This window comes from Delphinus delphis, chromosome 1 (assembly GCF_949987515.2).
Source record: "Delphinus delphis chromosome 1, mDelDel1.2, whole genome shotgun sequence".
Lineage (NCBI taxonomy): Eukaryota > Metazoa > Chordata > Mammalia > Artiodactyla > Delphinidae > Delphinus > Delphinus delphis.
This window is the reverse complement of record NC_082683.1, coordinates 73025185-73038488: the sequence shown is the minus strand read 5'-3', so window position 1 is coordinate 73038488 and position 13304 is coordinate 73025185. Positions and strand designations below refer to the sequence as shown.

The 13304-nt window shown below is 34.1% G+C and overlaps 1 protein-coding gene across 3 annotated transcripts in view; it reads left to right on the top strand.

The window, feature by feature from the left end:
- The window catches only part of TTLL7 (tubulin tyrosine ligase like 7), a 97654-nt gene that overhangs the window by 78919 nt on the left and 5431 nt on the right, over positions 1 to 13304 (top strand). For all 3 annotated transcript variants that reach the window (XM_060024294.1, XM_060024288.1, XM_060024281.1), the window contains exons 18-19: positions 1519 to 1679; positions 8006 to 8179. In XM_060024294.1, coding sequence (XP_059880277.1) covers positions 1519 to 1679; positions 8006 to 8179 — 335 coding nt within the window. The remainder of the gene's footprint in view (positions 1 to 1518; positions 1680 to 8005; positions 8180 to 13304) is intronic.

The following is a 13304-nucleotide window of genomic DNA, read 5'->3' as shown; positions in this document are numbered from 1 at the left end:
TAGATTAATCCTAGGCCTGTTTCATGATACTTCCTCATTATTGGTCCATATGTGGTCTGCTTTTATTTAGTTAGTGTTTTTAAGTTATTGTACCATTTGTGAACCCAACACCCAAATCAAGTATCTTGGTAATAATCTATTTTTTTATCAAATGACTACGTTCCATCCCCCTGGCCCTTTATGTCTCAGGTAGCCATTTTCTTAAATTCAGTATTCCCCAGTCCCTTGCTTTCTTTCTTTATATATTCTTATTATATCTATGTGTATTCCTCATAAGTATTTTTAAAATTTAATTGTCTTTACTTCTATTAAAAGAGTTTCATACTGTATGTAATGACTGGTATGTATTTTTTAAAAACTTAACCATTGATAATTAAGATGCTCCGGATTGTTGTGTGCCCTTTAATTTCATTCATTTTGACTGCTGTATAAAAGTCCAAGGGAATGAGTATACGACTTTTATTCACTCTCCCATTGATGGAGAGTTAGAATTTTTCAAGTTGTCTGTAATTGTGAACAGCTGTTTGAACATTCTTGTACATGGCTTTTGTTTTTAACCTGTGAGAGAGTTTCTCTTAGGAATAAACTTGCTGGGTCTTGGGGTATATGCATTTTCAACTTTAGGAGATAATGCCCAGCTATTTTCCAATTTGTACTCCTGCCAACAAGTCTAAGAGACGCTGTAGATCCATATTTCTCCAGCACTTGGTGCTGTCAGACTTTTAATTTTTGTCAATTAAATGGATAGAAAATGATGTCTTATATAGTCTTAATTTTTATTCTTTATGTTTATCAGACATATTTATTTCCTCTTTTGTGAAATTCCTGTTCATGTATTTTTGTCCATTTTTTTCTGTTAATTTGTTGGTGTGTATTTAACAATTGGTTAGGCATTCATTATATATTCCTGATACTAATCTTTTGTTAGATGTATATGTTTTGAATGTATTTTCCCAGTTTGTAACTTGATCTTTATTTCTTTCAAGCTATCTTTTGATGGCCAGAAGTTCTTAATTTTAATATAAGGGAAACCTATTAATCTTTTATGTTCTATACTTTTTTGCTACTTAAGTAACCTTTTTCTAAACCAGGGTCTAAAAGATATTCACTAATACTTTTCACTAAGATATTTAATGGCTTATTTTTCAAACTTAAAACCTTAATCACTCTAGAGTTGATTTTTGTGAATTGAGGGAATGATTCAACTTTATCTATTTTTTCCATGAAGATTACTATTTAAAAATTCTCCATTTATTGATTTAATTTAAATTTCACTTAACTTTAATTTTTAAATTTAATCTCTTCTTACTCCAATGAGTCAGACTTGCCACCTATGTCATATACCAGAGTTTCATAAATACTGGATCTATTTCTGGACTTTTCATTCTGTGCTGTCGTTTAGTGAGTGAGTGAGTATGTGTGTGTGTGTATTCATTTTTGAATTATATATATTCATCTTTGAATTTTAGGCACACACATATACACCTAGATTTTGAAATATTTTGGGTTTTCCACTAGGTTTTGGATATAGTAAAAACAAGTGTCCGTACAGTTCTTCCACGCATCTGGAAGGTACCTGATGTTGAGGAAGTAAATTTATATCGGATTTTCAACCGAGTTTTTAATCGCTTACTCTGGAGTCATGGCCAAGGACTGTGGAACTGTTTCTGTGATTCAGGGTAAGTGTTAAGTTACCTTTTATTATTGTCATTTTTAATAATTTACTATTTAGTTATAAAGTTTGCCCAATAAAATGGCTGAATTTCTTTAATCTCTTAAAATGTGGATTTGTAACTGCATGTAAGTTTCAGTACTCAACTATAATTTATAGCATTTAAGCTGATGTAGATGAGATGATGGGTATGAACACAACACCACCCAACAAATTTGAATTCAGTGGAGAGAAAGTAGTCTTAATTAATAAAAAATCTCAGTTAGACATCTGTATCCTTACAGCTCTTCTGCTGTTGCCTTTATGTAGCAGACTTCCAAAATCATGGCTACACTCCTGCTCCTCTGCAGACTTTCAGTCCTGTCAAAGCTGTTGTGACTCACTGTCATTTTGTCTTCAAGATATCTAAAGCCAAACGTTCCATACCTCCTTTTTATTCAGAAATGGCTTCCCTTCTGGACTTCCCAAAACCCCATTGTTATTCTCCCAATCACATGGTTTTGATATCTCAGGGGCATCCGCATCCTTGTTCTCCTTCATTTTCTTTATTCAGTCATGTGCTAAATCTTGTTAGTTTTTCTGTCACATCCCCACTGTGGCTACTCTAGATTGTTTTTCATTATTCTTAACAATTATCAATTATTTAATTGTAGGTTGTTTTTCACTGTTCTTCACAATTATCGAGTATTTACTTGATAATTTAAATACTTTTGGAGATACAAAGCTGAATCTGACATAGATCCTGCCCTGAAGAAACTTAAAAATGATAATAGCTAACACTATACCACTTATACTATGTGCCAGGCATTGTTCTAAGCACTGTACATGTATTAAGTAATTTAATCCACACAACATCACTTTGAAGCAAGTTTTATGATAATTTCCATTTTATAGATAAGGAAACCAAGGCACAGATAGGTGCTAAGGACATAGTGCAACTGGGATTTGAACTTAAGCAGCCTGGTCCCAGATTTCATGCTCTTAACCAATAAAACTCTGCTGTCTCTAATAGACAAAATAAGATACATGCAAAAGTCATGATCATGAAGGAGATGACAGATACGTTATTGTAGGATTTCAGAGAAGAGGAGCCTTTTTGGTAGAAAGGCTAAATGAAATTAATAGATTCCCAGGCATTTTTGCCTCCAGTTTTTTGTTTCCCTTATCCATCCTACTGTCAGAGTCATTTCCTAAAATCTGTAATGATTTCCCTCATTTATCATTAAAGTCTAGACTTTTTATCTAGAGATATAAGACTCTCTAATATGCTGATTCTTTCTTATTTCTCCAGTCTTCTCTCTCATTACTCTCCTACTTAAACTTTGCTCCCCAAAAACAAATTCATTATTTTTCAAATATCTTAAAAATTTGTCCTTTTCTGCCTCCGAACTGTTAGTGTCAATGAGTAGCTGATTGGGCTGCCTTCTACAACCCCATTTCTCCAGTCCCCCCTGCATTATTTAAATCCTATGTAAAGACCCAGACCATGCCCTTTTTTTGGTAAAACCTTAACAGACTATTCTAGTCTGACATGATCTCTGAATGTCTTCCATTTAAATATTCTAGTCATCTAGTACTGAATCATTTATACCATTTGCAGACTTATTCTCACCACCATAATTTTCCTCAGCTACCATTCACCAACAGGGAGAATTCACAAGGTGCTCTGGGTTGTGATGAAATCTGAGAATAATCTTGGCCATAAATTATTTCTACAGAGACTTAAGTGAAACATTTGAACTGTACTCCATGGCCCTTAGTTGATGGCTGTCTGTAGAAGTTCAATTAATCTAAAGTCATAATTAGAATTTTTTTCTGTTTGTTGATCCACTGGTTGGAATGTTGAACATGGATTTCAGTTACTCTTCACAAATGGAAGGCACTGAGATAGTCTGCTACTGAAATTGGTGCTGATGACACTATTTTGGTAATTTACTCTGACTCCATTCAGAATCCTTTTCTCTTGTACCTAGCACACTACTCCCCCCCAGATGTCTCTGGTGGTATCTATTACTACTAGTAATCATAAAGAATGTAAATAACATTTATTGAAAGATTACTAAGTGCCTGATACTGTTTTTCATAGTAAACATTTTTATAATTACCACTACAATATTTTGAGTAAACTATTATTATTTTCATTGTATAGATAAGGAAATGGAAGCATAAAGTATATAACTTGCCCAAGTTCTCATAGTGAGCCTGGATTTAAACCCAGGTTGTCTGAGTCAAGAGCCCAAGCTCTTAACTCTATGCTTTATTCAGTCCTCTCAAAGCAGCATTGCCCATGGTTGCCAAGCTTGCTATACTGCAAGCCCATAGCATTAGCCCAATCCCCAGCCCACTGCACTGGAGCGGCTGGAGCAGGAGTAACTTTGAGTCCTATTTGACCTCCACTCTCCATCCATTTCTTTAAAAACTTGGAGGCTTGTAGAGATGAGTTTTACATCTGATTTTTTTTTTTTTTTTGTACCTTTACAAATGGCATTCCTAGGCTTCTTCAACTTAGTGAAGTCACATAGTGTTGTGTGTGTTTGATTGTCACTTTGGACCCAGACTAGTTCTGCTTATTCTTTGAATCGTATCTAGTCAATGTATACTCCTTTGACCTTTGATCTAACAGCCTAGCGGTCTAGGTAAAAATCTACTCTTAGCTCATTTCTAAAGGAATGATTTTAATAAAAGGTGTAGCTGTCTTTCACAGTTAGGTGTAAAACTCTTAGAAAAAATATTCCAAATAACTCTGGGCCACCTTGATTCCTGCCTCTGCCTGTCAACATCTCAATAATAAAACAAAATGAATAAACCATTCCCTGTCCACGTCCAGAAACTTCAAAGAATATTGTAGATGTTTGTCATAGGTTTTCCTAGAATTGGCCCAGGGGTTTGGCTGATGCATCAAAGAGAAAACACCCTCATCCCCCTCTCTTGCTCTTCCAGGCTGCTGAAGCCCATGCTCAGTGACCGTTTTTTATCACATGCAGCCTCCTGGGAGTGCTATTCAGAATGATGCTCCACGTTCTGAATGTGTCCTCTCCAGGGGAACAGCTCTTGGAATTTTCATGCATAAAATTATCCACCATGTTTTACTGAGCTAGGGGAAGCCTAGGTGCTATGGGACTCAAACTCAGGCCACAGAGCTCAGGAAGGGTGGCCAAGGGAAGCAATATTTCAGCTTAGACTTGCAGGATGAGGAAGAAGAGGAATCTGCCAGGTAAAGCAAAGAGGAGGAGGCAGGGGAACTATGGGAGAAGGAATGTATTATTTGGAAAAGCCCTCTTTCCACTCAAACTCCTGATATGTAAACCCCAAAGAAAAGAATCTAGTTTAGACCCTTTAGCCAAAGACATTTTCCTATGGAAGTTTGTCGTAGAAAAGCTTTTCTTTTACAATCTCAGGGAAAGAAGAAATTGTAAGGAATATTCTAAGGCAGCAGTCTGCTTCTAGGCTGAATTATATGCCTACCTGAAAATGTATGCGTATCATATAGACTACTTAAAATGATGTGAATCTTTCTGTTCTTATATCACTTTCAACTGGATGTTGCGTTGTTCATACTTTTCAGCTCATTAATCTTTCTGTTGCTGATTGTCCGGTTGGTGTAGTCCAGATTTTTTTTTTTTTTTTTTTTTAAACTTTCCTTTCTTCTTTGGGCTACTCAGTCATTCATTTGGGCTTCTACCAGAGGAGAAAGAAATGAATGTTTCACTTTTTAGATAGCTGCTTTATTAAATATTTTGATGAAAAAGCTGGTAAAGATTATTGGATTACTGGATAATATGAGGCTTTTCAAGTCTCTGGATTTCATTAATCATTCCCCTTTGTTACCGGGAGGTTATTCAGTATTCTGTATCTTATTGTTATATTATTAAAAATGTCATTTGAAGTCATTTCTTTTCATATTTCTCTGAGGATTAGGGAGTTCTGGAGAGAACTTTTTAACCATTTAATTTTTCTTTTTGAATTCATAGATTTTGGCCCTCCCATTTCCTTGGAATTTAGATTTAGAAAGCAGGCAGATAAGACCCTGGGTTCTTTGATAAAGGCACTGATATTTTAAATTATTTCTCCATCCTTTCACCTTCTTAAAATTTTGTGTGTTAGTATTGAAAATTGAGAACACTGTCGTGTTCTAGAGGCATTTCATATTACTCAGCTGTGCCAGGTAGTGGGTAGGAGGGAGGGGACACGGTTCAAAAACATTCAGGTTGAAGAATAGGTTTCTTTTGTGCAGAGGGGGTGCCATTAGCCTAGTACCAAACAAAGCAAGTCCTGGTCATTTTCTTTTTTCTTTATGAGTGATTCTGGAGTGTTGACACTTAAATATGGATTAATAGCGTAGAATGTGGTCTTTGGTCAGTGATGGTGAACATACACACCAAAATTAGGTAGAGAACCTTGATTCGTATGTTTATTTTAAATATTTAAGGAACAATGAGAGAATGAGAAGCCAAAGCTGCTTATATTATAACTCACATATTACTCAGAGTGTTACATCAAATTAAGGTGCTATTTGAAGAAGGTCCTTTGCCTTTCCTCCATTTTATGTGTTCTTTTCTTACGTCTGTACTCCAAGTCAGCAAAAGAAAAATTACCGTGATGTGAGGAACCTGATAGTGAATCTAATCAGATGTCTCCAAAGTATCAAAATATAAATATATTCAAATTCAGGGGGGAGGGTGGTGATGGAGGTAGGCTTTTACAGAAATACCCAGAATCCCAGGGGAGAGAAAGTAAAAGTGCTAAGCTGAGAGTCAGACAGTCAGAATGTTTTCTTCGTGTATTTACGTTTGTATGAAATTTTGATTTCTCTGGGCCCAGGCATGTAAGCCTTGCTAGATCAAGACTTATCAGTTATAAACATATTCCCTTATTAATTGGTGTTCTCCTGTTTTTCTTGATTACATCAAGTAAATTGGAGATATATCTATATACACACAAATATGCATATCATATCTAGTTTTTCTTATATTTAGTAATAATTTAAATTTTTAGAGTTAATTTAACTAACATATTACTATTTCTTGAATGAAAGTAACTTTTAATCCTTTTTAAATAATAAAAACAGTATTATATTTAGCCCTGAACATCTTAGAAAATGGAGGAAAATTTATTCCTTTCAATCTACTTATTTGAATCTTATTCCCTTTAAGAAAATCTGTCATTCACTGATGACATGCTGTCTTTTCTCCTGAAAAAATAAACAGTAGCCTTTCTACTAAAAAATACCTTTCTGAGTTTCTAAAGCATTTTTTAAAAATTCCAAAGATATCAAATATCCACAGGAGATTGAAAATGGAATCTCTGAATTTCCCACTGGGAAGTACATTTCTTCAGAAAAATATTTTCCTTAATATTTTTTTCTTTCTAGTCTTTTCTCTCTCTGCGGGTTAAGCGAATTGGTTTATGTAAAATGAGACTTGAACCATTACCAAGTCTTAAAGCAAACCTTCCCCTTGAGGCTTGAAAGGAGTTTCAGTTACACTAAGGAAATAAGTCAGTCCCTCTCTCTCTCTCTGTCTCTCTCTCCCTTTCTCGATGGTGGTAGGGTGATAAGATGTTTCCTGATTTGGGCCATGACAATCAGCTTAGGAATTGTGAATACATATATATGTGTACACACACACACGCACGCACGCATGCATGCATGCACACATTTAAATTTACCAAGACAGTATGTACTACTGCCTGCTGTGCACTAAGCTGAGTGCACTGAAGGAGGGAAGACACTACCTTTGGAACTGCAGTAGGGCAGGACTTGTGGAGATTACATTACATCTACAGTATAGAACCTGTGCTCTAGGAATATCATGGACATAATTACATATGAAAGTGTTTTGAAAGGGGTGGTCATAAGCAAAGGATTAACCAAAATTCTCAGAGAGAATCTGAGAGATAACAATTAAGAGATCACAAATTAAGTTGCAGCAACTTTTTAATTTGTGGGATCATTATTAATATAAAATTAAATGTAGCTTCCTAGAAAATGTAAATTCTTAGAATACCTAACTTGTGAGAAATTAGCTCAATATTTTACAGTTACTTTAATGTAGAGTAACTCAATTTTTAGGAGGTGTTGGGAAACCATCCTGTTACTTACAGCTAGCAGCAGTGAAGTCTTTAAAGATATGAATTCTATGTTGTGTTTTTTTTCATGTAAAGATTAATTTCCAAATTTGTATATTTACTTTATACCTCTCAACCATCTGTAGTCACTTCAAATGTGTGAGGCCATTTCTACGTTTTTTTAATGGGTTTGTTGCTAGGTAAGTGATATAGTTGGTTGTCATTTTTAACAGCCACATGAGGTCATGTCTGTTTCCATGCCAACAGATCCTCTTGGGAGAGTATTTTCAGTAAAAGCCGGGAGGTGGTGACTCCTTTGCAGCTCCAATGTTGCCAGCGCCTGGTCGAGCTTTGTAAACAGTGCCTGCTAGTGGTTTACAAATATGCAACTGACTCAAGAGGATCACTCTCAGGCATTGGTACCAATTGGGGTAATTCCAGGTACTGGTTTACATTTCCTAGACCCTGTGAGTTTTATATAAAGTAATGCCACAATGCAGTTTGAAATTGAAAGTCTCTTTTTGTCTATATGGTTAGAGAAAAAGCTAAAGACTAAAACTTCATACATGCTATTATCTATAAGATTCTTTTAATTTGAACAATCTTTACCTTTAAAGGACTGAACAAGGACAGCAATTACAAACCCGGAGGTGACAGAAATAACCTACATGGAGATGGTATTATTTAACTTATATACTTTTGCTTTCAAAAGCCAAGTAAGAGCATACAAAAGAGTAATAAATTTAATTTTTCCCCCAGTAGGGATATTTCAACATTTGTCCTTTATCCTAATATAGTTGAGAAGATGCCTTTAGTTTAATTTTTATTGTTCAGTATGCCTCTACTATTCCCTTCATCACCAAAAAGATCTATGGGAGGTGGATTTTAAGTTCCATTTAAAAACTGGATTTTTATAAATATTGTCCAGTTAAAATAGGTAGTTTTCCAAAAGTATGAAAATATTGTTTTTAAGCTGCAAAGATACACGAATAAACAGGAAGTACATTTTAGCACTTCTCAAGACAGTCGTTAGTTCCATTTAGAATTAAAGACGAATATGTGACTTTTAGTATGTGTAAGTTGTAGTACTCTCAGAGACAATTTTCAGTCTCAGCATCTCTGTATTTCTATCTTTCATGTACTGAGCTTCCATATAAGCTCATTTACGTGGCTAAAAACATTTTTTAAAAACCACTGAGTTAGGGCTTCTGCCTTTGGTAATAGAGCAAGCACTGGGTATTTGGACAAATCCTCCCTCTGATGACAACAAGAAAAGCTGGACAAAATACCAAAACATTTGCTTGAAGACATCAGAGAGTTAAAACCAGGTACTTGTTAGTGAGTACTTGTTAGTACTGAATAATGCTTTTGACAGACTCATGGGCCTAAGGGAAAAAGTAGGAGTTCAGGGCCTGTCAAAGATTGGGGCCTTGATAAACACCATAGATTCCTTCAAGTGACAATGTCCCAGATGTTTTGCAAAGCAAAAGTTGACAGAATTACAGGGAAAAATAGACAAATCTACAACCATCAAGGGAGATTTTAATATATACTTCTCAAAAAATTAGAGACAAAGAACATTTTAACAATATGATTAACAAATTTAACTGTCATATAATAGTGAATTCAGTGACCTCAGAATACAATACACCAAGCATATCTGAATCTTTTATAAATATCAACTATATAGTGGAATAATAAAACATAGTTCGAAAAATTGAAATCACACAGAGTATTGTTTCTCATCACATGCTATTAAAAATAACAAAATATCCAGAAAATCCATACTTTGGAAAGATAAAAAATATACTTTAAATAACCCATGAATCAAAGAAGAAATCATAATGAATGTAAGAAAATATTTTTAACTGAATGATAACAAAAATATTACAAATAAAAACAGAGTATGTACATAAATCATTATTATAGGAATACTTATAGGCTTAAATGAACATATTAGGGAGGAGTAAGGCAAAAATTAAATGATCTAAGCAACCGTCCTGAATGATGACAGAATGATATTAAACTAAACCCAAAGAATACAGAAAAAGGAAATAATAAAAATGAGAGCAGAAATTAATATAATGATGCAAATGGAATAAAGAAGATCAAAATGGCAAAAGTGGGTTTTTTAAAAGGCTAATAAAATTGATAAACAACTGGTGAGACTGATCAAAATGTAAAAGACAAAAGTAGTTAACGTCAAGAATAGAAATAGAGATGTTACTGCAGATATTACAAATATTGAAAATTTTATAAGAAATATGAATAATTTCATGCTGATAAATTCAGTAATTTAGATTGTTAACAAATTCCTTGAAAAACACATATTACCAAAAGTGAGAAGAAGATACACTCTTAATTATTGAAAAAATTGAATCAGTAATTAAAAACCCTCCCACAAAGATGAGTCCAGATTCATAGGTCTTTACTATCTAATTCTACCCACCCAGAGAAGAGAAAATTACTATCTAATTCTATCTAATTAAACCCACCCAGAGAAGAGAGAAAAGGAAGGAATGTTCTCTAACTTGTTTTATGAGGCTACCATACCTTTGATACCTGACCAGGACATTGACAGTCTAATCTCACTCCTGTACATAGATGGAAAAATCTTACATAAAATATTAGCAAAACAAACCCAGAAACCTTAAATAGGATAATGTATCTTGACTAACTTTTGTTTATTGCATCAGCTTAATTGTACAATAACATTAAAAAGTGATCAATGTAATTTTAGTAGAATAAAAAATCATTTAAAAATATATGGATGGGCTTCCCTGGTGGCGCAGTGGTTGAGAGTCCGCCTGCCGATACAGGGGACACGGGTTCGTGCCCCGGTCCGGGAAGATCCCACATGCCGTGGAGCGGCTGGGCCCGTGAGCCATGGCCGCTGAGCCTGCGCGTCTGGAGCCTGTGCTCCGCAACGGGAGAGGCCACAACAGTGAGAGGCCCGCGTACCGCAAAAAAAAAAAAAAAAAAAAAAAAAGGGTAAGTCACTTGTTAGAATTCAGTATATTACATTCATGCTTAAAAAATGCTTAGCAAGTTAGAAACCAAAGGGAAATTCCTTAATCTAATAAAGGATAAGTACAAAAACCCTACAATCATATACTTAATGGTGAAATGTTGAAGGCTTTCCTTCTGAGGTGAGAAACAAGACAAGATTGACTGTTATTACCGCTTCTATTTACCATTGTGTTGGACCTAGCTCATTCAAGGAAGCATGCCAAAGAAGTAAAAGGCATTGGATTTGAGAGAAAGAACTAAAACTCATTACTAATGGATATGATTGTGTTCACAGAATCTAAGTAAATCTACAGATAAATTATTAAGTAAATTTAACAATTTTGATGAAATCAAAGTTGGGATAAAATCAGTTGTATTTTTTCTATATTAATAACAAACAGCTAGAATATATGACATTTTAGATACAATATCATTTTTCAATAGCATCAAAGAGTAATTCTTAGGAATAAATGTAACAAAAATGTGTAAGTCTAAGGTGTTTCTCCTTGGGATGAGTTAGCTACAACTTAGCTAGTTTTGTACTTCGAGAATAAGCTACAATAAAAATAAAGCTGGAAACTTCACATTTTTTGGTGCTTTAGCACAAACTCTTTAGATACAGTCTATAGAACCACTTTCTAGAGATTCTTCCTGCTAAAAAAATCAAATTGTATTATTTAACTTCATTGCAAAGAACATTTCAAAAATAATCTTTGATGTTCAGCTAGTGTGGGATCTCCCAAGAGATACTAATGGAGATATTAAGGCAAATAATCCATTGTGTTTCCCTGTAATGCTTTAAAATATCCCACAGCACTTGCTTTAGGGAAGCAAAATGTTTCTTCCAATGTGATTTTATATGCTTTTTCTAGTTCACAGTGGATTTCTTTTCCTTTCTAAGTCTTTAAAAAAGTTTTATTTTAGCCTTTTCTGCTTCTATTAAAAAGTTTAGGTTTGCAGATATATAATATTTTTCTACTTTTTAGGTTTTTTATACTTTATATTTCTGAAAAAAATGAGTATAATCATTATATCCTTTAGTTTTAAAATTGGGATTCACACAGAAATGACAGTATAGTATAGTTGCTGGGAGCACTGGTTCTGGAGTGAGACCAAATGGATTTGAATCCTGGCTCTGCCACTTACTAGCTACGTGCCTGTGGGCAAGGCATTTAACTCCTGTGCACTCTGGTGTTTTCATCTTTAAAATGGAGCTGATAATAATACGTATCATAGAGAATCATTAGAAATAACTAATATTTTTAAATCAATTATAATGGCCCTGGCACACAAAAACACTTTTAAAATACAAAATAGTGTTAAAGAAAATAGTGTAAGTTAGCTCTAACCCTGGACTTTGTACTTTTATTTTTTCATCTGTGAAAATGGAGATCTTTAGCTCAGAAGGCTGTGTGAATGTTATCGTAATGTCAGTAGTAACTACTGCTTGGAAATTCTTCAAAAGAAAGTCAGCAAAAGTTACTGTTTACTATAATAATTATCAATGAAATCAGAATGTATTTTCAGTAGAAGATAGAATAACTCTCAACTAATATGGAATAGTGGTTTTTGATCAAACACTTTAGTTTCTTTTGCACCTTTGCCCTAGATAGGAAGGGTAGCCTTTTCCTGGCAGAAGATATCAGATCAATCATCATGACTCCACTAGCTCTTGACATAATAATTAATCCATATAAATTACCCAAGTGGTATTAAGAAAATAATTTATATAATCTGTGATGTGAGAAATCAATTGTTTCATTATTCATCACCCATTGTGCAATTTTGATTTAATTTATATTGTTGTATATTATTTAACTGCTCTATTAACTTAATGATTTGAGCAATTATTTATAGTTTGTGATATTAAGTAATAGATTAAGGGGATATTATCAGATAATTCATGATCAAATGATATTTATGAATATTATGGAGAATTCTGCCATCTTAATCTGAATGCTATATGCAGTTTGATCATAGTGAATTCATATTCTTCTACAAAATTCATATAACACAACTATAAATGTAATTTCCCATTGACACAGAGGTTAGTAGTTACCAACATTATTTCATATAGAATAGGTAGCTACTCCTTGGCCTTCAATTTCTTCATGTGTCTTTGGAAGTATGATACTGTGGCTGGAAGATGCTAAAGTCAAGTGAAGAAAATAAGTGATTTGATGCTCTACCTTCATTTCTTTTTTCAAGACTAATTATAAATCTCCTTCTGTTGCTACTTCTGCTCTTGGAATTTTTTATAGATATCTTTGTCCTGACTTTCTAGCATGTCCTTCTCATCATTACCAGGATTTAACGCTTTTCATAGTGATGCTTATTTGCATTTGCTCATGTGGATTTCCTTGATCATTTCTCTCTCGATATATAGACTGGACTGGCCTAATGCTAATCAGAGGTTTTCCAGAGAAAACAGATTATATAGGCACACACTCCTACTTGTAATTACTGAATCCCAAAGCTCTGAAAACTCAAACGAATAAAAGTAAAATAAAAGTAACCCATTTATTGGCACATCTGAATTGACACGAAGTTGTTTATA